The 25,563-nt window shown below is 44.7% G+C and overlaps 1 protein-coding gene and 1 pseudogene across 8 annotated transcripts in view; both read right to left on the bottom strand.

Annotated features, from left to right (window-relative positions):
• The window catches only part of NAV2 (neuron navigator 2), a 369,408-nt gene that overhangs the window by 46,203 nt on the left and 297,642 nt on the right, over positions 1-25,563 (bottom strand). For 3 of the 8 annotated variants that reach the window (XM_025044097.1, XM_025044092.1, XM_006907971.3), the window contains 9 exons: positions 24,948-25,086; positions 18,220-18,511; positions 16,769-17,471; positions 13,657-14,124; positions 12,921-12,986; positions 11,471-11,515; positions 8,991-9,151; positions 7,314-7,502; positions 1,463-1,515 (listed from right to left, as the gene is read on the bottom strand). In XM_025044097.1, the coding sequence (XP_024899865.1) occupies positions 1,463-1,515; positions 7,314-7,502; positions 8,991-9,151; positions 11,471-11,515; positions 12,921-12,986; positions 13,657-14,124; positions 16,769-17,471; positions 18,220-18,511; positions 24,948-25,086 (2,116 nt within the window). The remainder of the gene's footprint in view (positions 1-1,462; positions 1,516-7,313; positions 7,503-8,990; positions 9,152-11,470; positions 11,516-12,920; positions 12,987-13,656; positions 14,125-16,768; positions 17,472-18,219; positions 18,512-24,947; positions 25,087-25,563) is intronic. The other 5 variants (XM_025044094.1, XM_025044096.1, XM_025044095.1 and 2 more) reach the window with 3 other exon arrangements.
• Positions 208-326, bottom strand: LOC112476636 (annotated as a pseudogene).

Here is a 25,563-nt window from a genome sequence, read left to right as displayed (position 1 = left end):
AGGACTTAGTCCAGAGCCTGGGCATATACTTAGAGCTAGTAAATACTGTTGAAGAAGTGAATCTAGATTTGAAAGTACCATCTCTGATACGCATATCACCAAGTTTCATTCTATTTTTTTTTCTTTTTATTTCCAGGCAACCCTTGGTTGACCTCGCAGATTGCAAGGACCTTGTCAGCTTACGATTCCTCATTTTTTTTTTTTTTATGCCTACAGCTCTTGATCTTCCTAGGTGGTCTCCCATCCAAGTACTAACCAGGCTTGACCCCGCTTAGCTTCCAAGATCGGATGGGATCGGGCTTGTTCAGGGTGGCATGGCTGTAGACCGAGTTTCATTCTAGAACAAAAACTATAATGCAGTAGCTGACAGAAGGCTATCACTATGCTTTCTTAGCGGATAACGGCTTAAACAACTCCTCCCCAAGGTTACTATACATAAAGCCTTTAAAACGAAAGCCAGGACTCCGTGATGAAATTTCAGAAAGGATGACTGGCTGAGGAAAGAGGTATTTTGGAGGTGGAGGGGTGAGGCTGGGTAAGAGTGGAAGAGACTGTTTCTGCCTCCTTCAAATCAGACCATGTCAACAATCACTGAAGTCTTTGCTTGCTATAGGCCTAAGGAAGAACAGTCAGGCCCTGATCTCTTTAATTTGATCCTGTGGTGGCCTTTTACTTATAGTTTGTCCTGCTATATAGGTTAGAAACCTGCATTACCAAAAACTGAATTAAGGGCGAAAGAATTTCCAATTCTCAATCAACAAAATATTTTTTTCCTGTAAGAATTCTCAAATAGTTATACACACAGCTATAAAAAGTAAATACCACTGAACAAATCCAGTATCATATTTGGTTACATTTGGCTTTTGTTCAGTAAAACTCTCATTGATAGGGAACATTTATGAGTGCTCGCTCTGTGCTGTGTGCACTGTATTCACTACTTTACAGGCATTTTCTTATTTTATGCAAACCTATTTTTGAACACTTATTAGGCACTAGGAATAAAAACAGAAAAAAAGTCCTTGTTCTCAAGGAATTTATATTGTAGTAAAACGTAACCTTCATGACGTTTAATCCTCATTACAATTCCACAAGGTAGGGACAGCTATTCTTTCTACTTTACAGATAAAGAAACTGAGGCAGACATAAGATTAATAAGTTGTTCAAGGCCTTTCCTTTCAGATTCGACAAGCAGGTAGTCAAGGCTTCTCACACATTCTAACTAGTTCCCATGTACAGCGCAATACCGCTTTAACGAAGCAGCCAGTTCAGCCAGTTCCCGATTTATTGGTTGGTACATTATAATCAATAGCTGTTTGTGAATTTCAAATCTTGTTCCCTAATTAACTGATCCCTTCTAATGGAAATACTCTAAGAAAAATGCTTATATTTTATTCTTGACAGATTTGATAAAGGAACCCCAACTCACATGATCAGAGCTACATTAGCATTGATTTATACTTACTGTAGAATAAATTGACGACGTGCTGGAAACCAAGGAGAGCGAGGATCCGTGAACTATTTTAAAAAAAAAGAAAAAGGTAAATCGCACAGCTGGCTGCTATGGAGCCAAAAATGGGCGGGGTGGGGGGCGGGGAGAGAAGAAACAGCATCATAGGGCACACTACTAGGCTCAGAGCAACTTAATCTCACTTTGACCCAACCTTAGCTGGTTTGGCCATATGTCAGTGCCAAATAAGGAATAATTTGTTAAGGAAGTTAGTACTTTTCTATTACACATTTTCCCCTACAAACTTCTAAATATTATTTTTTTCCTGACTATCAAAATAATACATGATTACTGGATAAAAATTTTCAAGGACAGAGAAGCGTTAAAAAGTACATTCACTGCCATAACCTGTATGACTCATAATTCTATTACCCAGATGCAACCTGCTATCATTCCAGCATATCTTATTCCTTTCTTTTTTAAAAATGTATTCCTTTAGAGTTGAGAGTGTTGCATATGTATATTTTACACCTGCTAGCATCTGTCACTTGTATATGCAAAAAGATAAGCTGGTTATTTTGAATATCAAGGAGGCTGTTGGCCATAGTAAATTAATTCTAGATGAATGAACATTTGTTTACAAACATTTATTTAGAAAATATGCCCACTGAAATATAGATTCTTCATTCGATTTCCATCATATCCAAAATGACAAGCACGTAGTGTCATCTTTTATGTTTCTGACTGGAACTTTTTGACTTAGAACCATCCTCATAGTCTCTTAGCACCCCTCCTGCCCTCAGCCAAGGGGAGACATTTTATTATTTGTTCTCATGAAATTTTTTTAAATCATCTTTTCTAGGACAAGGTATTCTGACTGACTTCTCTTTTTGGGACCCAGAATCTTTAATGACATTTACTTGGTAATCTCTCAACAACTCCTCTGACAGAAAGATGCCTGTGGAGATTATTACAGACCTTTAAATTGGGTACAGCTCCCCTGACCACGAATGGAATGCCCCACTCCCTCACTGCCCTGCATCTCATTTCTCTCTGTCCAAACCTTCAGGATCAGCTCAAGCAACATCTTCCCCATGGAGCCTTTCCTTATTTCTCTGACTGCCATCTGGATGGGCTTTCTTCCCCTGAAGCCACATTGCTCTTGGCTTGCTCTATCAGCCCCCTTTCTCTCTTAGCAAATGCCTGTTCCTCTGAGGCTATCCCCGCACCATCACTCATACCCACCCTCCTTAGCAATGCCTAGAGTTGTAGATCTTTGCCTCCATTCTTCCTCCATCTATGACTCATCTGACCCATGCCCCACAAAAAATTAGTGTAAGGTGTTAACAGCCAATAATGGATTTCAGTGTTAATATGTCCACAGATTAACAGAGGCCTCTCATGTCCCCACCTAGTGACCTAATGTTCGTTCCGAAGGTGTAACTTACTTTAGCCCTATGACAGTAGTCGGGAGATTATACTGGAGACCAAGTTGGCCAAGTTGGGGGAAGAGAGGTGGGTTACTTATAGCTACTATTTAATCACACCTTTCAATCACATTGCCTTGCCAGATGCCTGCTCCAGAAGCCTGTACAGGGTTGCTGTATCACCTACGGCTGCTGAAAAATTGAAGTTTTTTTCTCTTATATTTCTCCACTTCACAGACTTACTAATACTGCCTTCAGTAATATTTTAGTGTAAGTTGGGACTATTGGCCAAGAAGAGCACATCTGGCAGGGTTTGGGTGGAGGTACTTATTTTTCTCTGTAATTAACTCCTCTTACTTGGTAAATAGCAACAGCAAGGCTGTGGTCCAAAGAGAGATTCCTTGACTTCCAGAGTCAACCCCAAATAGAATGTGGCTTGCCTGAACCATTGCAGTTGGCCTTCTTTCAAATGAAATGAGCCAAGTCAGAGCCTGGGTTACGTGGCTTGGATACTTCTGGACAACAAAATGCATATGAGAGTTACAAAGCCAAAAGAGCATTTTGGCATTTTCAACCTATACCACCAATATTTTTAAGTTATAAGGAACCACAGAGAATATCTAGACCATCTCTGCCATTGAGCCATCTGAAACCCAGAGAGGTTAAATGACATGCTTAAGGTCACAAACATGCAAAAACAGGATCTGCTGTCTACAGACTGCTTTGCCCTGAGTGACTTGATGTACTGATTTCTATTTTGGGGGCGGGGAGGGAGTAGGGTGGGAGGTAAAGCTCTTTGGTATCTTTTACAACGGTTTTCTAAGCTCCTCATTCAATCTATGGATAGGCATGAGCCAGGACCAACGTCTGAGAAGAAAGATGCTTTAGGTAGGGGTAAAGTCACTAGACAGAATGAAACAAGTGAGGATATTCCAGCCAATAAAGCAATCAAGTGCTCTAACACCATACTTAGGCATCTCATATATATAGTTAGCTTCATACTGATCAAAGCACTTTCTATTTATACTATTGATTGAAGTGATCCTCATCATCACAGAGAATTTGTAGGTTAATATTCTCAGACGGGACAGAAGTTTCTGCCCCCAATTAATAAGAGAAAATTAAAGCTCAGACAGGCTAAATGATGTGGCCAAGCACACACAGGCACCAGGAACAGAGAGAGAATGCGATCTAGGCATCACACTCTACTTCTCACTCCACCACTGGGTACTGCTAAAGAAGCCAGTGAGCGTGAGATACAGTTCTGATGGCACATGGACCACCCTGTCAACCAGCACAGGAAATAAAACTGAAAACAGAGAACACACTGATGAAGGATCACAGTTCACCTCAGCTATGACCAAGCCCAGCTATGACCAAGGCAGAGCCAAATGTCAAAACAGAATTGAGTAGAAAAACAGAAGGCTGAGAATCAAGAGTTTAAGACTTGGTCCTGGCTGCATAAAATCCTCAAGTCATTTCTTTGGCCTCAAATTTTGCCATAAACAAAAATGAGAATGAAATGGCCCCTGGGGAGGATAAAATACATGAAAATTATAACAATAGTTACCATTGATTACTTACTATAAGCCCCTTTCAAAGTCATTTTGCTGAATGCTTTCCAGGATTTATCTCACCTAATCTTTACTTCAGTATTTAAAGCAGGTACAATTATTTTCTACATTTTAGTGAACAGGAACTGAGCAGGGTCCCTTACCCAAAGTGTCATTACTAACAGGGAAGGTGCCAGGATTTGAATTGCAACTGCAACTCGGGGGCGAGAAACACCAGTGAGCTGCAATACAAAATTTCATTATTAAAAGCTGCTCTGCTCCTTTGGATTTCATATGAACTGATTTAGACTGCATGAGTTCTTTAGAGAAGATTAGTCGAGTCACTGAATTCCCACTTCACCCCCAACCCCCCACCCCTGCCAAAGACATCCATTTAAAAGATGTCTCAAGCATCTCTTTAAATGTATGCTATTAAAGTTGACTTTAAGAATGTATAATGCATCTGATGGAAATTAATTTACCTGAACTAACTCTGAAAGGTTGCATGTGGGCCATGCTTGTATTTAATCTACATGTTTATGATTCCTGCTTCCTTCAAAATAGAAAGTGTGAAATTTAATTCCACAAAACCTTACAAAAGTATTTGTGTTAATTCCTCTTAAATTTCTATCCTGCTTTCTGCCATGTGATATACCTGACTGATTCGTATAAGGAGGTTCTCTTTGGTCCAAACATCAGATGACATGAGATGTGAAATTTTTTTCCCAAATGTTTCTGGAATATTGTTTATAAATTCAGAAGGGGGGAAAAAGTCCTTACCCAAAGGAATGAACAACACCTAATCGCACAAGTCCTATTTTGTTTTTGTAATGCAATAGCCCTGGAAGAAATAAAATCAATCTGGTGCCAAATTTCCCAAAAGACCAAACTGTTATGTGTTTATTGACAGCCGTCCTTACTCCCTTCCCCCGAAATTTGATTTTTACCTCTGCGCTTCAGTTCCACGTCATCATGAATCATTAGGGTTTACAAAAGTCTAGACACCGCTTGTGGGCAAGCACTTTTGATCGATGTCACTCCGACATCCCAGATATTCCACAGTTGTGCTGCCTGACAGCTTGATTCCAGATGGAATAAATAAAAGCTATTTGATGAGGATACTGTAATGCTCCTGGACCTTTATGAAGCGAAGTGTGCTTGTTTGGACAAGTTTCAGTACTGCACACAGTTCACTCAGGTACACACATGACAGAGATGAATATGGCACAGGACACACTCCAGATGCACGTCGTCACCGGGAGGCCTGGGAAATGCTCTGTGGCCATGCTTGGCTAGCACCCTGACTACCAAAAAGAGTTCAAGACAAATTGCCTACTCCTTCACCTCAGGGTCAACGTATCCTCCAGTATTACTGCTCTGAGTAGTAATAGCACTAATTTCTAGCTCTTAAATCCAGGGAAATGCTCTCAGTCATTCGGGCTCCACCCTTCCTTAATCCTAACCCAGCAGGTTCCCATATATGGATTTACAGACTTGCATCTGCTCACTGAATGTCACTGGACACAAATGATACAGAAATCGGGTGGAGAGAATTAAGTCACTAAAGAGATCAACCGGGGGGCAACTGCTCTGTAACTAAACCTTTTAAAACTTCTGTAAAAAAAAAAGTACACTAGGCAAAGCAGAAGCCCATATTCTGCATTTCTCTCCCTCTTGACCTGTTTAGGGATTTCTGAAACAATCAGAGATTTGTTCTTTCCTACGAGGAGGATGCTGGGCACATTGCCTAACTCTCACAGACACCTATGACTCTCCTCCCACATTCTGTTCTGTTGCTGGCAAAAGAAAAAAAGTGTGAGGTGCGGGGCATGACTAGAGATACAGCCCTCAGCTTGGGCTCCATCCTCTGGCTGGGGACTTCCAGCTGCCAGGACACAGATGCTGAAGCCGAGTTTACAGGCTATAACATGTAACAACGTTATTGGGTTAATATTTACATATATTATCTCATTTAATTCTCATAATTCCATGAGCTGGGTACTATCACTTCCATTTTACCAGTGGAAAAAAAACAGAGGCACGGAGAGGTGAAGTAATCACCCAAGATCACATACTTAAGTAGCTGTGAAACTGGAATTCAAACGCTGGAGGTCTTAATACAAACTTATAACCATTCATTAGTCAATGCGTGCTGCCTCCAATACCCTAGCAGTCCCACCTGGAAAGCTTTTGGGGGAGTGGGTGATGTCCCTCCACAACATTTTGACTGCCTGCTCCCCTACCTCACTTGTTGACTGAATTTTGGGAAAGAGAAATGAACCGAGTTAGGAGGGTGGCTGGCAAACTGCCCACAGTATTTTTCCTCCCAAAATTCTGATTAAAATGAACAAAACATAAAAAACCAACCCCAAATATTCACAATTAGTGAGCAAAGAAAGAAAAGGGCATCACTGAATGCAACAAACTTAAAAAACTGATGTTTGAATAGAGAAGCAGGAAATTCTGGAGCGGAACAAAGAGGCACGGCTGCCCACAGCCCCCCAGAGCCACACGGGTACGTCAGCACAGCGAAATGAACTCTCCAGGAACTTGCTTTGCCGAGCTGGTGAGCCAGGGGCTGAACCTCAAGATGGAGGTACGTGCCAAGAAGCTATGGCCCACATCCAGGAGAAGGAAGCCTAGAGAAGAACTCAGTCAGCAATAAGGTTCACCAGTGTTTTCCAGCAGCCTTTTCCCTAAAGCCCTGTGAGGTTAATTAAGAGTCAGACCCTTCCTTCTATTCAGAGTTCCCAAACCCGACCCCCAGAGTAAGTGAGAGCGTTGGAAGCACTTACAGGTGGGCTTTCAGGTCAACGAAGTGGACCCGGCATAGAGGAGCATTAACCACGCTGCCTCACCTGGGAGACGGTGAGTCTCCTTGCTTACCTTCTTCAAACCCATCCCGGAATGAGCCTGATCGGCTCATGGTTCTGCTCTTCTCATCCAGGGACATGGAGCTATTCCGGAAGCGGCTGTCAGTGTATGGGTCATACTGCCCATCAGCATTGGAGAGGCTGTGGGTCCTCAGCATGGTCGGGTTGGACAAGCTCATCTGGGTGACAGTGGTGGGACTCGCTGGAACGAAAGGAATGGAATCAAAAGGCTGGAAATTCGTGTCTCTGTTTAAATCCTGGATGGGGACGAAGAGGAGATCGCTCGTTATCAGTCATATCCGTCCCTGCCAACTTCTCTCCCTTGTCTATTTTCTAAAAGGTAGTCACATCAGCATTTGAGTTACACGCTGAGAGCTAAAAATAAGGGAGGAAAGGTGGGTCGGTTCCAAAGCAAGGCTCTGGGCCTCAGCTTTCCAACTTGGCACGTTCAGACAAGCTAGTGTCACCTTCCAGGCATGAGCTAATTACTCCCTGGGCTCATCTGGAACAATTCTCTCTAAAGCCAAAAGCCCAAAATAGTCTAACCAGGCTTTTGATCAGATGGGAAGCATTTGTGCATGACAAGAAACTTTTGCCTCAAAGAGTTACGGCTGGGAAAGAACAATATGCACACAGGTCGCATTGCCTCAGAGAGGGAACCCTGAATAATGATGCTTAAAGAACTTCAGTGCAAAAGGGGCACATTTACCTCAGTGAAACTAGCTTTCTTACTAGTAATGCACGATATTTCAGAAGGATTCCTTTAGTTAACTGAAAATGAAGAGTTAAGCCCTACTTGATTACAAGCCACACCTATCCTTAAAGACTCTGAGTTTATTATTTACCATATTCAGAAAAGCTGCCTCTCTGAGGAACGAGATGAGACTGGAAAAGATTCGCCCCCAGCTCCCACCCCCGCAACTGCCCATCGGTCTTTCAAGGCTCAGTTCCCATCCTGCCACCTTCATGTAACCTTCTCCTGTAATTCCAGCCAGGACTGATCTTTCCTTTTTCTATCTGTATAGAATACTTGCTATCTGATCATATGTAGTTTTCAAATGGTTTCCTATAAAGTTTTGGATTGTTCTCGTTTACTCTATTTATGAGTCTGCCTGGCTGTGTTTGTCTCTCTAAAAAAAGAATCCACTGATCTTACAATTTTATATGTCAATTATACCTCAATAAAGCTGAAATTTAATTAAAAAAAAAAAAAAGAATCTATTGACATGTCAGCAGGGACCATGTTACAAATTCCTTTCCTTCCCCCCACGGTGCCGGTCAAAGCATTATGTCAATGGGAGGCAGTTCCAAGAGCACTTGTTCAATCAAAACCTGGTTTTTATTTCTAGCTTAATAAGGCAATGAGGATGACCAAACATGGGATGTGCTGTAAAACCTACTTCTTCAGAGGTCTTAGAAATAGAATACATTCTTCTCAAAAATGGGATAGTTTGCTCTTTGCTATAACCCTACCAATACAAATCACGAAAAGAAAATTACTGATTAGAATACCAAAAACTTTTCTCTAGTTCTTTCGCTATCTATCTCCTATAATCGAACTACGTTGCTAAAGGCCGATCAGATACTGACCAGATACTTCAGAGTGATGAGACCACGTCTCTTTCAAAATATAAGCTAACCTCTTCCCCATGGAGTGGATCCACACAGCTAATGACAGAAGGCTACTCACCAAGCTGGGAAAAGTTGAATCTTGTTCCAGAGGGAGAAGTCACACTGGAGCCAGAGGAAAAGGGGGAATTGGCAGCGGTGTCCTGCAGGCCTCCCGCAGAGTGGGACCGTAACCATTCTTTTGCGTCTTCCTGGGTGCGAAGCTGGGAAGTGGGAGTATACCTGGACAGACGGAAATCAAGCTGGGATTATCTACAAACAACACTTATGAAAATGAACTCCGTGGAGCTGATGATGAACATATATCAGAAGACGATATTAAAAAAAAAATCAGATCACTACACATCCCGAAACTTAAGAAGTTTCTCAAAATCTTTTTTGCTACGTGGCCGCCTTTGGGGAAATTTGCAATTCCTTTCAGTTTGGAGGGAATACATAAAAGGGAACAAGACTGGTAAATGCTCAAAAAAGCCGTCACTGGGCGTATCTGTAACATGTTGATTCATGAGTGTCATGCCAAAGCCCCCACCTTGACAGGACTGAAGCAACAAAACAAGCTGCTATTAGAGCTTTGAGGAGAACTCATGACATCTGCATTCTAGAGCACATACAAGTGGCCACGAATCACAGCATATCAGAAACCAGACAGGAAAAGGAAGGTGTGAGGACACAGACGCTTCCAGTGGTTGCTGCAATCTAGCATAAGCAAGTCTTCATAAAAAGAACCCCAAATCATTGGGTTTCCACACAGGGGAGGGTCTTCAGAAGCCAGGTGGCCCATCTCCTCATTTATTCTGAAATGTATTTAGTAAAAACGTACTGAATATCTTCAATGAGCTAAGTGCCTTCATGGATGTTATCTTGCTGAAGCCTTGGTGAGGTCCTACCTTGAGTCACGTGCCAAGATTTCTATCTATTTTGTCTGATTTCAAAATCATTGCTCTTCTCATTATGCCCACAGGCAGCATCTCGAATTTCTAAAGCGCCCAAGTGGCCAGAGAACCCCTGGACTTATAAACAAATTACCATGGGGTGTTATGTAAATAGTGGGATTCTTTTGACTTAAAAAAAGAGTTGTTGGTATGTTGGTATTGGATGTGTGCGTGTGGAGGGAATGAGCTAGAAAGGGAGAGTGAGACCGAATGTAAAAATGTATCTTAATGTTTTTGCTCTAGTTGATGGAATGTAACTTTCTAGGTCACGTCAACTGCTTGAAGACAGCCTGTCACATATCCCTAAGTCTTAAAAACCAATTTTAAAAAGCCAGAGCTACATGATTTTCATAGGATCAATCTGCTCAAGGAATATATACAGCATTATGAAATGTTAATATATCTAGAGATTAGCTTCCTCTTAGGGCAGCAGTGGGCCATCAATGTCGTACTCATATTAAAAGTGACCATCATTTAAGCATCTAGCATGGCCACTAATTATCAGCCCTTATATGCATGATGAAAACTGTTAAGTACAAAAAGCCTTGCAAGCTCCCCCTTCTAAGGCCACACTGCTGAACTTCCTCCCACAGGATGGCTGTAGGGGAATTTTTTAAAATACCTTTATTCTTAGATTCTTAGAACTGGCTTTACTCGAATCTCCTATTTTTAGGAAGCATTAATACCTACCTCACATTACCGTTCACAATGCTCTCAGCTTTAAGAGATACAAGTTATTAACTACAGACACACATGACAGCATTGAAACATTTCATCCCAAGTTCCATTTCTTGCAAAAGCACACGATGCTTAGTGCTGAGTGAAGCTGATGCTACAAAGAAGGTGTTCAGAGAGCAGGGGATGACAGCTGCAAACATAAGACACTAAGACCATGGGGCAAGGCGTCAGAACTGAAGTTCCGCTGACTGGCAAAGTGAAGTAGATGGTGTGAGCAATGGTGACTTATAGCATCTTGTTTTACCAGGACTAGCACAAAAAATGAGCCCCAGACACAACTTACAATGAATGAAAGGATGTTGCTTCCTCGTAGTCTTTTATTTCTTTTCACCAAAAACTAATCATATCCATGTATTGTTAGGCATTGAGAACCGACTAGATTTTTGATTATTTAGACAAGTGCAAAGTATCGGTCCTTAGCAATTTTCTATGGGCTAAAAAGTTAAATATTTTCGAATTTGGGGAAAACAGTTCCTCCCTCCTTTGCTCTTGTCCTGGCTAACAAATCAACATGCTACAAGTCATGTCCTTTCTCTTAAAGGACAGCCCGTGAACAGAATGGCCATGGTGAAGTGCTCACCGATTACACCCACTGGCCCCAGAAGTAGCAGTTAACTAACTGATTCCTGGGCTTGCCCGGGTATGTAGTTCATGACATGGTTTTACCACATTAAGCCTGAAAAAAGCACAGCCTCTGTCAAGCAAATAAGCCAACAAATGGAGAGATGAGAATGAGAGGGTGTAAGAGGAGCAGTCGTCCGAGGTCCTACTGCAGTGGCCAAAGCAGAGACCCCAGCCCAGCCCGAACCCTCACCAGCCAAGCCCCAAAGCCACACCAGATGGCATGGATGCAAGGAGGAAACACAGATACCTGAGTCCTTTCTTAGGCAAAGTGTTCCTATCAAGGTGCTGGTCACTGTAGGAAAGTTAAAACAAAAATGAGAACTTCAGAGAAGCACAGAAAAAGCAGGCAATGTGAGGAGGGAAAGGCTAAGAAGGGACTGAAGAGATCTGGAGAAAGAGATTCACTTTGGCAGGAGTGCTCCCTCACCCAGCTGGGCATGCAACACACCCACGGGGAGCCGAGGAACCCAAGCCTCGGTCTACGCTGACACCAGTGCATACTTTACCCCAAGTCACCAGGAGGCCTGAGCCACTCAACCCCAACCGTTCCTTCTTTTCCACAGGTGCAAAGCAAAACTCAGGGGCTGCCCAACCTTGAAGCAGAGCCTGTGCCTTCTGCCGCCCAGTCGCCCATTTCTGCACTATTACCACTGCTTCTCGGAGAGGGAGAAGCCAGCTTCTCTGCACCACTGCTAACTGTGGCCCACCCCCAGTGCCACTGGCGATGACTTCAAGTGAGAGAAGGGACTTGTTGGAGGGGTTCAAGAGGCCTGCAGTCTGCATATTTGGAATTCATAAGTGAATTCCAGGTCTCTTTTAGTTTCTGCCGTCCTTACTGGACGTAGCTAGGAGCTGAGCCCCAGGCCCGAGTCGGGGCATGTTACAACTTGCTGGGTGATAAAGGCAAGGCATTTGGATTTCCAAAGAACAAGGGTTTTAAAGGCTTGGTCTGTGAATCTGACAAAAACAAAGTTTTTGCTGTCGATGGGGTGAAGAGGGTTTTCATTAATTTTTTTTTTCTAGCATGAAACAACATCTGTTTGCTATGTTTGGCCAAGCCATAGCTCCCGCACAAATTTAAGGTCAATATCCATCTCTGAGGCCCACCCACAGGGCAGCTAGGGGCAAACAAGCCTCTTCATTTATAAGGTCTCAACACTCTACATATTCTTTTTCATTATCATTACAGGAAATGGGCACACAGAACACAGCAGCCTGCAGAACATGAGGAACCAAACTGCAGCAAAGCATTTTGCAATGGAGAAGAGCCAGCTACGTGGGGAGTGGGGAAAGTGGGGGAGACAAAGGTGAGGGTCAAGCTGCACAGTGGGTGGCAAACCATTTCTGGGCTTGAAGGGGGAGCAGAAGGAGGAGGGGGAAGGGTGGGAAGCAGGAGCATGCCACAGGAAGGCTGAGATGCAAGTGAGAGCTTCTGCTGCCCCAGTTCAAGTGGCGGGTTTGCGGTTCCTTCCCAAGCTGGCAAGGGAGGGGTCAGCCCAATCCCACCTCTCCCAGGGCTTCAGTGGACAGCGGAGCAGACCCTCACTGGCATGTCCGGGGGGATCACAGATTACACCGGAGCCACGAACACAAGCGGAAGCCTCAGGCCAACAGCCTCACACAAAACATCTGGCTTGACACAGATGGGTAGAGAAACCTAGAGGCTCGGCGGGGTCCCCAGCCTACCATGGCATTACCTGTCCTGTTTCCTGGGCAAAGTACTTCTGCAGAACTTAGGGCTAGCGGCAGGGGAAGAGAGAGGGCTAGAAATCCAGGCAGGTAGAAAACAAGAGAAGGAACATTAGATTGGAAGAAAGGGAGACAGGGTTGTTATATACAATGATTAGCACATTTTTGACATTCCCAGTGCTGATCCTAACTTTCTTTCTCCCCTACATGGAAAAACTGAGCACATCACTACTGCAGTGAAATCCAGAGCTCTGAGGAAGCTCTGGTTTCTTGATTTCCTATCACTGGCCAGCAGCCCTCCAGTAAGAGGGTGTTTGCCATGACGACCACCAAGCTGACCCAGCTGCCTAAAGGACATCCTACCGCATACCCCATGGCTGCAGCCGGCCACCTACTCTGCTTGTACAGTTACAAGGGGAGGGCAAAGAAGCAGTGGAACGAACAGTAAAATGGAAGGGTTTCAAAGGTGGAATGCTATTTCAAATGAAAGCATTAAATCTGCCCCCAAGATATTTCCAGCAGCTCCAAGCACTGAGAATAACCACGATGAAAAAGATAACAGGAAGCAGAGCTGAGCTTAATTCCATCCCAAACTGGTTTCCCCATGGAAAGATAGCAGTGATTAGGAAGAGAGAAATCTCTCAGGCAAAGCTGAATTAACATTTGGGATCCCTAAGATAATCCTTTGACTCTTGGAAGGGTGTCTTTCTGAGAGATACGGGCAGCCAAACGCACAGCACCAACCTTTCTGACAGTGTGGTCTTCACACTGTTGGTTCTGACAAAGGGAGTCAGGGAGTCGTCCTTAGAGGAGGCGACGAGGCCCGTGGAGGAATTGTGACTCAGCCCCCCTCCACTGCTGAGGGAGATGTCAATGGACTCACAGCTGGTGTGGAGGCTGCTGACAGACTGGAAAGCCAGGCCATCCTTGCTAACTGCTGAGGAGCTGCTGGCATTGGTGCCCCAGGTGAGGCTGTTGGAGGGGCCCGAGTGGGCTGAGCTGGGGCTGGAGGCTGGTGGAGACTGGTTGATGTCCACATTCTTACTGTAGAGAGGGCTGCTGCTCCCACTGCTCAGGACGCCGCTGCCTGAGGGGGACTCTAGGTTACCTTGCTGGGTCAAGGTGGCATGAGGATTGGAGATGACCACCGAATTTTTCATGTTTTCGGCTGTGGCGATGGGTACTTGCTTGGTAGGCTTCCCACCAAAGAGTCTGTGAAGAGACAAAGGGTTGTGCCAGATGAACAACCAGAGCCAAGGGGCTCTGAGCTGTCACAGGAAGGTGGGGCACAGGTGTAAAAGCGGTGTGAGTCCCTGAGGGGAGGCACAGTCATTCCCACTGGGACGGGCCGACAGATAGTGGGCTGGGAAGCTGGCACGCCACAAGGCTCTAGCTCCCAATTCTAGGCTGCATTTGAGACCTGGCTCTATTTGAGCCAAAGATCAAAGGGGGAAAATTTTTCTACAGGACTATCCATGCTGGTCCAAGATCTTGCTTCCCTTTCTTTCCATAAACAGATTAACTAGAAAATTGCCCTGGCCCAAGAAACATCTAGAGGGAAAAGAGCTGTCTATATCATCCTTGTATCCGTGACCCCAGGCACAAAGCAGGCACCTGGGTTATGAGAGTTCAACTCCAAAGATCCCATTACCTTGATCTGTAAGCACGACATGTAGAATTAAGAACCTGAGTCTAGATCTGGATAGCACCTGGGGAAAACTATCTTCACAGGTTTACCCTCTAATGAAAGCCCAGCCTGAAAGATGGGAGGGCCAGAGTGTGCTAGTGCTGCCCACTGATGTACACAGAAACCTTGCTGGGTTTACAATACATTAGAGCAGACACACGGTGTGAACTGCGTCTATGTGATAGATACACAGAGATGCCATTCCATACCGTGCTCCCTATTTAGCCAAAAACGTGCCGTCAGAATACAGGGAATGGCACAAACGTCTCCCTTTTCCATTGTCAGAAAGATACCGGTAGAATGGTAGAACTGTCTAAACATCAGGGGGAGATACAGATCTAGTAAGGCAATTAATTCCATTCACTAAAACTCTCCTGGAATCTGTGTCTCTGCAAAATGATGGACGACTGCATAGAATGATAGGTTGCCTCTCCTCTAGATACTCAGTGGTGTGGGTTTGATCTCTGTTCTCTCCAAAGAGTCCTTACAAATCCCAATTATTGTAAAAACAAACAACCACGTCATCAATCCTTGGTACAATATCTAGTGACAGATAAGAAACCTTTTGCCTGGTGATGATTAGAAAATGAAATATCCTATTGTAGAATCTTGGCTTTAGAATGCTTACACACTTCCAGTAATGGAGATCTCATTACTTCAAGGGGTAACTCGCTCCAGTGCCAAGCACTTCCAATTGTTAGAAATCCTGATCTATCTTCTTCACTTTTACTCATTGCCCTATCTTGCTATGTGTAAACTGCACAGAAAAGCCCAATCTTTTGTCTGTTAATCCTCCGGATCACACTTCACCTAAGATTTATCTTTTCCATGCTCATGCACAACAAAAGCACTGAGAACATCTTAACAATTTAGGAAAAATGTAATTACCAGGAATTGGCTAAAAAGTATTCAATGTAGAACAACCTAAGAAGCTGCATGCATTTTCAAGTATTCTATTACACTAGCCTAAGGGTCTAGTAAAATACCTTTGTAGTTACTGAAGGAAATTTATAATACCAAAGAGTGAATATTACATATAATACTTGAGGCAAGAAACTGAGAAAATTTTCATTTACAAGGCAATCTGTTAAAACAACAAAGAGCAGTCCGATAGGACCTTCCCCTGAAAAATAATCATTACTAAAATTCTAATAATCAAGTCTAGACAAAGAACAGTGAACTGTTTCATTATACTTTTCATGTGGAATGCTTTTTCTGAAGTCTCTTCAAACATTCCTATTCAACCCCAAATAGGTACATGTGCACATCATTTTTATTTTTCCACTGTTTGGTTTTCTATCCTTGAAACTTATTTTTTCCTATGATAAGGAACTTCCTGGGAAGGTAGGATGAGCTCTGTCCTATGCATTTGGAGTTTGAGATGGTCCAGTGGATATTATAATGAGATAATGTGAAAAGCTAAAGTTGTATAAACTTAAAAGAAACTTAAAAAAAAAAAAACAGTGAATAATAATATTTTCATGTAAAAATTTCCATCCAGTGTGGAAAGGTGGGAAAACGCCTTTTTAAGGTAATAGGAAATTAATTTTTCGTTTTCAGAAACACGTCTACTTTAAGAATCATTTTTTACAGAAGCTTAAATTTCAGAGACTCATTTGGAATTATGCACGCAGTTATGAAAAAGCATGCAGGGAACACTGGACTATTTGAGAAAAGGATCTGGCCAAGATCACTGTCTAGCATAATGATGAGGAACCTCAGCCACAGAATTAACAAGATAAGAAAAAAAATAGTCTGCTTCCCCTGAGCTACTCATCCAGATCTGAGATCTAATCCTGGATGGTAGCCAAGTATGAGTACTTAACAAGGAGCAAGATATGGCTATATAATCTTCACAAGAACTCTCAGGTAGGTATCAGCATCCCCATTTTACAGATGAGAAAACTGAGGCAGAACATGTTAAGAAAGGTTACACGCTGGCTAATTAAGATTTAAACCCAGGATGATTGATTCCAGAGGCTTAGGATTTTCATCCCAACATGGGAAAACAGTTGACGGCAAAATTGCTGGCAGCATCTGACCAAACAGCTTTCTCTTAGGACTGAAATGAAGAAGATAGAGCCTGCTTTAACTAAGGAACAGAAAATTATTAATCTAGGACACCATTCCCTGTATTCCAGTTCTGCTCAGTGCCATTTACTCACTCACCTGCGGAGCGTGGGAGAGGCCACATCAGGGTACTTGGCCCCTGGCTGGAGAGTGGCCTGAGCCGCACTGGACACAGGCTGGGCTGCCGGGTTCACTTTCACTGAGTTACAGGAAGCCACACTCTCGTTGTCTGATGAGATGCCTTTCTCCTTATCCGTCTGGTTGACCAGACCTGGCAGAGAGCTGCCTAGGGCCGTTTTGGAAGGCTCCCTCAGCTTGGGCACCGGCAGGCCTGCTGACTTGCTGCTGATGTTGGAATCTATGCTGCTAGTACTAGACCTGTTCCCAGCCCCGTTCCGACTGGTGGACTTACTGGGCCGTGGCAAACTCCGGTACTGCAAATTTGTCCGGGAGCTGAGAGACAGATACCCGTCATCCTGATTCTGAGCTCCATCCATGCTCGTTTTCCGACCAGTAGACCGACCGACAAGTGCAGATGATTTGGGGATTTTGCCCAGTGTGGCTGACCTGCTGGTGACAGTGGCCCCGCTGGCTGTGATCATGGCCAAACCAGCGGCTGAGCCACTCTGCTTCTTGAACCCAAAGCTGTTGGCATTGACAGTGGGCGTCCTGGAGCTGCTGGGGAGGGGCTTTTTGGATTCGTCACCACTGCTGCGACCTGCGTCTGATGGCGAGCGCTTCACCTGGGAGGCTTTGGGAGACAGCCTTCCTTTCTCAGAAACCTTTGCATCATCAGTTTTTCCTAAGAGAGATATCAGTAAGGTTAGCCTGCAAACCAAGAAGCCAGCTCATCTAGCTCAGTCTGTTTAAAATTTTCCCCTCCTTTAAAGAACTGGTTCACTTTCTCCTTGGGGAGAGTGGTATCCTTGGGAATCAGAGAACAGAGCTTTTTATAAAGATAATCTCATCTACTACCATCACCATGAGCCTTTTAGGAGATGTCAATGATTTTACTCATGTGCAAAGCAGTCTAAATTTACCCAGAAAAAAGCAACACCAGCCAATTACTGATGTGTCTGGGGAAGAGATCCTGCTTTTTCTGACCTTTTTGCCTCTCTCCATCACAAAGCTGTCCCTAACATTTTCAGGAGGTACCCCCGCCTTCCAGCAAAAACACTGCCCCGTTTACACACATCCTTAAATCATGGAAAACATCAACTCACTATACCGACAGCTCGTAAACATATGACCTTGAATAGCCTGCAGTGGGTATGTTAGCTCTTACCCAGCACGTGGTCATACCAATTCGATATGCCTCCGCACTGGGACAGTTTTCAGAGTTTAAAAGTTCTCATGCTTACGTATTTCCACTTGGAAAAAGGTAAAGATGTGAACCTTTTGGAAAGCTGGTTACTAGCAGAGTCTACACCCTAAGAAGAAATACCAGAGCATTTATAGGGACTTAAAAACAATGCCAAATCCTTGCTAGGGTGACTGCAGTTTTGGATACTGCAGCTGTGGATACAAGATAGCATTTGCGTCTCACTCACCGGTTCCTGGGGTCTTGAGCGAGCCGGCTGGGGCGGCCGGCTTTGTCCTCGGCATGGTGATGCCCACCTGAGCTGTCATGCCTCGCCGCCACGAGCCTGTCTGGGAGATGACAGAGTTCTTCTTGCCTGATGTGCTTTTGTCAGACTCGTCAGACACGTCCGAGGGGTTCCGCCGCCACTTCGACCCCGGCTCCATCTTTATGCCGCTGTCTGATCCGCCGTCGGATTTCTTGACATCTTCACCAGACCACAGGGAATTCCTCTCCACCTGCGAGTGCTTCTCTGCGTCGGTCTGTGGATGAGACCCTGAGTTAGTCTCTCCCAAATCCCAGGTTAGGGAAAAATAATAACTAACAACTTTAAAATGTTCAGGCCTTCGTACTTGGGTTATCTTGCTGGAAAGCCCGATTTCTTTTTCTTTTGGGGGGAGGGGTCCTAAAGAAAGTAAAGACTATAAATATGTCCTTGAAAGGAGTGAGGGAGGAGAGTAAAAGAGGCCAGAAAAAAAAGAGGGAAAGAACCCCATATTGAACCATGAGCAGATGGAGATAACGACGAGAATTCAGCTACCAACTCTCTGCCACTTGGCGACAAGCCTCCTCTAACTTGGGCGGCCTGACCCCATATCCAGCGTTCGGCCTCCAGGCCCGTTTCCCTTTGTTCTGCTGTCTCCCTATCACTCCACTGGCAGCAAGATCTCTGGATCTAGCACAGCGCCACAGTCTAACACACCGAGTGAGTGAGCAGGCGAGAGCGGCTGCTAGTTCCACTCAAATCAGGGAGAGAGGGGGCTGAGATGAAACACATCCTCAAAAGCCACTTCCCCACAATGCTAAAAAGCCAGTGGGTGCCGCTCCCACCCCAGCTCCATTTATATGCCACTGGTTTGTTCTTCTTGTGGGATTTTGTTCAGACAAGGGATATAATTAGCCAGCTTTCTTTGGAAGAGCCTTGACCTGCTGGCCGTGGAACTCAGGAGGGGACAGAAGTGTGATGTTAATGATTTGCTGCAGTGGAAAGGCAGAAAGCTAACCAGAATGCCTTGGGGGCCTCCCGACAAGGTGGGGCCAGTCCAAGGAGATGACGGACAGAGAATGGGGAAGAGAGAGGTCAGCAGAACGTTAGGGGAGCTACACTAAGATACAAGGACCATGCTTGCTATACTTAACTACCTAGAGTGGGTACATCAGCAAGGTAGAAAATCAAAATGATCATCTGGCCAGAATCTGGCCTAACGCCTGTCATCCAAGAGTAGTACGAATATCTTCCTCCACAGAATATACTGGCTGAATGGGACAAACTAAATACAGACAAGCAGCCCAAGTTCAAGCATCGCTCTATTACCACCATGGCCTCTTCGCCTGCCCTCAACTCCTTCACCCCTTAAGAGTTTCGCTCATCCGTATAGCCACTTCACAATTGCTTCCACTTGTTTGGCCATTTCCCAAACACATACTGAGTTCCTGGCCGGTAGTAGGCCCCAGAGATGTGAGGAGGACAAAAACACTCCCGACTGTGGGAACTCATCATTCAGCTGTGCCGAGAGACACACACAGTGGCCTTTCCGCATGTGAGCACAGAGCGGGAGGCTCAATCAGGGCTTGGTGAGTAAATGAGTGAACACATGAACACGTACTTTTCAAGCTACAGCATACCTTAATCAAATGATCTCACTGGTCCCGGCCATCATCTGGTCAAATAGGGTAAGTAGGTAAATAGTGTTATCTTTGTCTCAGTTTTACAGATGACTGGAAACAAAAGTCACCCATTCTGTATCATGGTCCTTCCCCTAAACACTTCCACTATGTTCATTCAACCAGACTTTCCTCAATGCCTGATGTTTGCCAGGCACTGTGGAGGGTCTGAGGCTCTGGGGGTCAGACTGATTCCTATCCCTCCTGGAGCATATGATCCAGTCAAAGAGGCAGAGATTGGATAAATAAATATAAATAAATGAGTAATTGTGAATTACCAAGAATGTTATAAAGAAAAAGACAAAGTGTCTGAAATAAATACATGCACTGACATAATTTATGACGATGATGGACGTGTGGGGCGGAGGGCAGTGGTCAGTAAGGATTTTCTGAAGTGGTGCTGTAAAAAATGAGAAGAAACTTACTAAGAATAGAGTTTAGGGCAGAGCGTGCCAGGCAGCGGGAAGAACACTGCACAGGCCCTCAGGCAGGAAAGAGCTTGGTTTTAGAAGCATTCACCCAACAAATATGTACTGGGTGCCACTGGCTGCCAGGAAAACGTTTGGGCACTGGGAATACTACAATGAACAAGTACATCATTAATCTCTTGGAGCTTATGTTCAAGTACATTCTAACGCTTTCTAATACACTCTAAGAGGCATTAAGAACTTAGCGCATACCAGATCCTGGGTGACTGCATTAGTTTTCTTAATATTCCTATACCTTATTTCTCTCCATCAAATTGTAGTTCTCATAGTAGCAGCAGTAACAGCTAAAATGTCTTAAGCACTTAGTATGCGCTAGGCACTGGGCTAAAGTGCTTTGCACGTGTCATTTAATCCTCACCAAAAATCTCTGAGGAAGTTACAATCCATAGTCTCAATTTTACATGAGAAAACCGAGGTACAGAGAGGAAAAAAAGTGTCCAGGCTCACACAGTGAGGAAGTGGTGATGCACTGACCCCTGATGCTGCCTTCCTGGGGGATAAGTCCAAGGACATGAGACATTTCTGCATGCCCAGCAGCACCTAACACAATCCCTTCATAGACCCAGAGACACTCCTTCCATACTGGCTGGCTGGTTGTTGCCCAGCTCCGACCCTGGAATAGCTTCAGCCTATCCTTGGGGTCGACCTCCCTCTAAACTCCAATTCCACCAATGGCAGGGAGAGTGCACATGATCTTGGCCCAGGACTGTGGCTTGAATCCCCCCTCTGAAAAGAACAATCACCCCACCATCACACCCCAACAATGGGGACTGGGGCGGCAGCCTTCCCAACGCTACTCTGACCTGGGACACTACTGGCTTTGAGGTCATGCCTCCTAATAAACCCTTCCCGGGCCACGTGCTAGATCACATGGTGGCACCACTGGGAATCAAAAGATGAACGAGTCCCAGCCTCTACTTACTCATTCAGCACCCAAGGTGGGGAAGGTGAGGAAACAGCCCTATAGGACAGGGAAGAAGGCCTGGAAGATTGGAGAGTTCATTGCCGAGGGCCCAGGTTCCTCGGGGACCACAGAAGGGAGGGCAGTCTTCTGAGAGGGAACCAATAAGGTGGGGGCCACATGGCATGATGTGAGGGGAAGAACATGGGCTTGGAGCCTGACAGACTTTGCATTCAAGTACCACGTGCTGCTTCTCCTTTGCTATGTGCTAGGTGGGCAGAAGGGGCACCCATCCGGTCCCCAGCCAAACTCTATTCCTACATTCGGACCAACACTCAGAGAATGTCCAGAGAGCTCCAGGCTCACTCAAGGCCACACAGGACAGCAGTCCTTGCTACAGAATCCAGAACTTTATTTCCTTGAGTAGCAAAACATTAATTCACATGGAATTATCTTTCTCCTCCCCCCGTATACTTGATTAAAAATTTCACAGGCTATGAGAATAAGAGGAATCTTGACAGGTGTCTCCTGGTATCTCAGTACCTAGAATTGAAACTTCCATAGAACCAAGAGAAAATATTGAATGACCAAGGATATGAATGGATAGATAGAATATTGAGGGGGGTGAAGCGGGTAGACGTGCATCTGTTAAAGTCCTCCACCACCAACACATTGTCCTAAAAACAAAACACTGCAAAATGTAAGACGGAATGCTTTGAAACTACAAACAAAATATATTAAGAACATAGTCAACTTTTAGTTACTGACATGAATGGAGGAGGGAGGCAGAGGGACAAGTAATGGAGAAGAAATTAAGAAAGAAAGAAGGCAACTGCTGAGCAACTGCCAAGAATTAGGTACCAAGAGAGCATGTTCAGATGAAGTATTTCCATGTCACTCTCACACTCACCCTTGGAGATAAGTCTAATTACTGTAATTTTATGGACGAGGAGGCAGAGGCCTGGAGAGGTTAACTTATCCTAGAATGTCAGACTGAGCAGCTCAATCCTGACTTCAAAGTACACACCTTGCAACTGACACGGCATCCAAATATGGCTGCCCAAACGGGCGGGCTCACCAACTTTCCTGGAGAAAGTTGGTCAAGAGGCTGTCACATCTCAAGCAGAACTGTCTGCCCAGCCCGCTGACGAGCAGTGAGCACAGATGTCTGATGCTGGATATCTGGACACGTGTGTCCCACCAAGGGTGCCCTCTGTGCTCCTCAACATCTCTGAGGAAAACAGCCACTTGCAGACAGCGGAGACTTTCATCTCCCACAGACTGCTCCACCGAAAGGCGCCTCTTCCTCCTTCCATAAGCTAAACAAGGCTGTCTCTTAGGCTTTCTAGGCCATAACTTTCCTGTTACTTAGATGTACTTTCTTTCAGCTGTTTCTCAGAGGCTTTTCAAGTATGAAAACCTAGGCAGGTGACCTGTCCTCAACCTGCCCAGTTGTCCAGGAGAAATCAGTATGTGATGGAACCTGAATGAGCGCTGGGAAGGACGGCAGCACGTCTTTCTACTGACTGATGCTGCTCAGAGAGAAGGAATGACTCTTAGCATTCCTTCGAGTGGTACAGGGGAGGAGGCTATGATTTACACTGATTCAAATATTTGGAGATGCTCCCTGGACAGGAACGAAGGGATGCCAGTAAATAACCATTTAAAGAAACCACCTCAATAGGAATCTTAGTAACTATTGATGCAAATCTGCATTGGTTTTATTTGTTTTATTCCAAGCCCTACCTGCTTAGTTCCAATTCAAGTATTTTAAACTCAGGTACTTTGACAGCGAAAACAACGCAATGCATATTAAACCCTTTATGTCCCTTGAAATTAAATTTTTGATCTTGATCAAAAGACATATTTGTGTAGGATTCTTGAACCTTTTCTGATGTGACATTTGCTAGATGAAAGCAAGGAGCTGGTCAAAGAGGAGGGGGCATTAACCAAATTCAAGTGTATCAGATAGGAAACCGGTTGTACATCCCAGATGTTAATTCTGCATCAATGCAGAAAAGATTCCAACTCCAACTTTGTGCGGAGGGAAAGGCAAGGAGATTCTTCCCAGATAGTGTTTTGTTGGCTCACTGTGCATCTTAGGAGCCAGCCTGTTTCTACCTGGCAAGTAAACAAAAGAGAATTTCCTGATCTCTCGATCTCTCTCCTGCTTGCTCTCCTTCTCCCTCTGAAGTAACTCCAATATCCTGCCTGCCCCTGAATACAGAGACCTGGTGATCAATTCCTTGCTTCCCCACTTTAGCACTTAAGGACATCTGGAAGCCTGGTTGTTATTTATGTTATGAAATGAGAATAATTCTCAGAAAAAAATAATGTCCACGAGGCAAATGGTATGTAGCAGGGACATGGGCTCCCTGGATGTTTCTAACTTGTGTCTTATTAATGATTTGACAGGGACCAAACACTTTGAGGCAATATGGCTTAGTTTGTTTTTTCTTAATAAGCTTTCCTATTGAGGTATAACAACATTCATGTACTGAAGTATACAACTGTAAGTATATAGCCTGAATAAATTTTATAAATTTAATATACTTACATAACTGCCACTCAGATCAAGATATAGAACATTATCAGCACCTTCAAAATCTTTGTGCCCCTTTCATTTGGGTGTTTTTTTCCTTCCCTTAATAACCGCCACAACCCATCCTCACTCCCTTAAAATAATTAGAAATTCTGGTTAAAATGCAAACTCAAGAAGTCACAGGCAATCCTGGAGTCGACATCTAACACAGTTCATCAGGCAGTCAATGCCGACTCTTCTGTGGGACAGAATTACTCCCACAATCTGACATCCTTTCTTTAGCTCTGTCCTCAAGGATACTTTTGAAAGCAAAGAGATTTCCAGAGCAGCACCTATCCGTACAGAGTGAGAAACAACTGAGAAAGGAAAGGACGCGGAGGAAAGGGAGTGAATGAATGGGGCAGTGTCGATTCTGCCCTCCCAAGGTATCTCTGGGAGACTCTGTCTGGATCAGACCTTCACATGGGTTAACTTGAGGCGGTGGACCCCATGGCTGGGAGGGACCCGATTTTTTTCTATAGAAGCGAGAAGCTCATTTTCATGTAAAATAACACAATTTATAAAATTTGACATGGAATCCAGTTTAAAAAAAAATAATACCATGCGCCAAATAAAACACATTGTCAGAAGGACTGACAGTTCCCAATCTCTGGTCGATGGACCAGTCTTCCCATCTAGGGCTCAATCTTTGTTCCTACCCCACTACTCTCAAGGGATCAGACACGAGCTAGTGGACAGTAGTGGGTCACAGTGGCAAAGAGGGGACAAACACTCTAGGTTAAGAACGGCCAATTGAGTCCAACACCCTATTTTTTTTTTTTTTAATTATGAAACTGAGGTCCAGGAAGGAAATGTACTTTTATCAAGGCCATCACAATGATGGTGATGGGGACTCCCCACTCCCATTTCCAGAGACCTGCTGCCTGATCCCTTTTCCTGGCAGGCAAAGGTCTCAGTTGGAGGACAAGAGCACAGGCAGCAAGCAAGAGGCTGGGCCTCATCTCATGAACCTGGGGATTCTGCTGATGCCAAATGGCCCCTTTGGCCCACAGCCCAAAGCTCTCTGCTGCCGGGGCCTTTGGAGGAGAGGCCCTGTTCCTTACCTGTACATCCAGGTTTTTGCGAGAAGAGGCAGGTGTGTTGGCATAGGAGCTGATGGAGGAGCTGGTGTTGATGTCATCAGTGCTGAGGTTGTCTATGGTGTCGCTGATCCCACTGCTGACGGAGCTGCTGTCATCCCAGCTGCCAAGACAAACACATCCTGAGCATCAGAACCTCACGCTGTGCCAGCTCATGCTGATGGTACAGACAGATACGCACCATCCCTGGAGGCTCCCTGTGTCATAAAGCCCCAGACAAAGCTCTTTTGCCTCTGACGCGATATGACTCATCTTCACGGGTGCCATTCATCCTTGCTGCTATGGACTGGCAGCTGGGTGAAGTGGCTGATACATACCTTCCCCCAAAGGCTGGCTGCTTCCCTGAGCAGAGGTGGCTAAAGACACTACCTACGTCCTACCCCATCCTCAGCTTCATCTCGGGATCTTTATAAAAGTCAATGGCTCCTTCCCAGGCCTAGTGGCAGAGCAGGAGCGGTGGGTCTGGAGACTAGAGCTGAAAGCAGTGCAGAGAGTCAACAGCACTGCCCTCCCTGGGGGTCAGAGTAGGAAGAATTCTCACCGCTATACAAATCCTCTGGACTTCACTCCGAATGAAAAG

This window comes from Pteropus alecto, unplaced genomic scaffold (assembly GCF_000325575.1).
Source record: "Pteropus alecto unplaced genomic scaffold, ASM32557v1 scaffold71, whole genome shotgun sequence".
In the NCBI taxonomy this organism is placed as follows: domain Eukaryota; kingdom Metazoa; phylum Chordata; class Mammalia; order Chiroptera; family Pteropodidae; genus Pteropus; species Pteropus alecto.
Note: the sequence above shows the minus strand (reverse complement) of the source record. Positions and strands in the feature narration are given on the sequence as shown.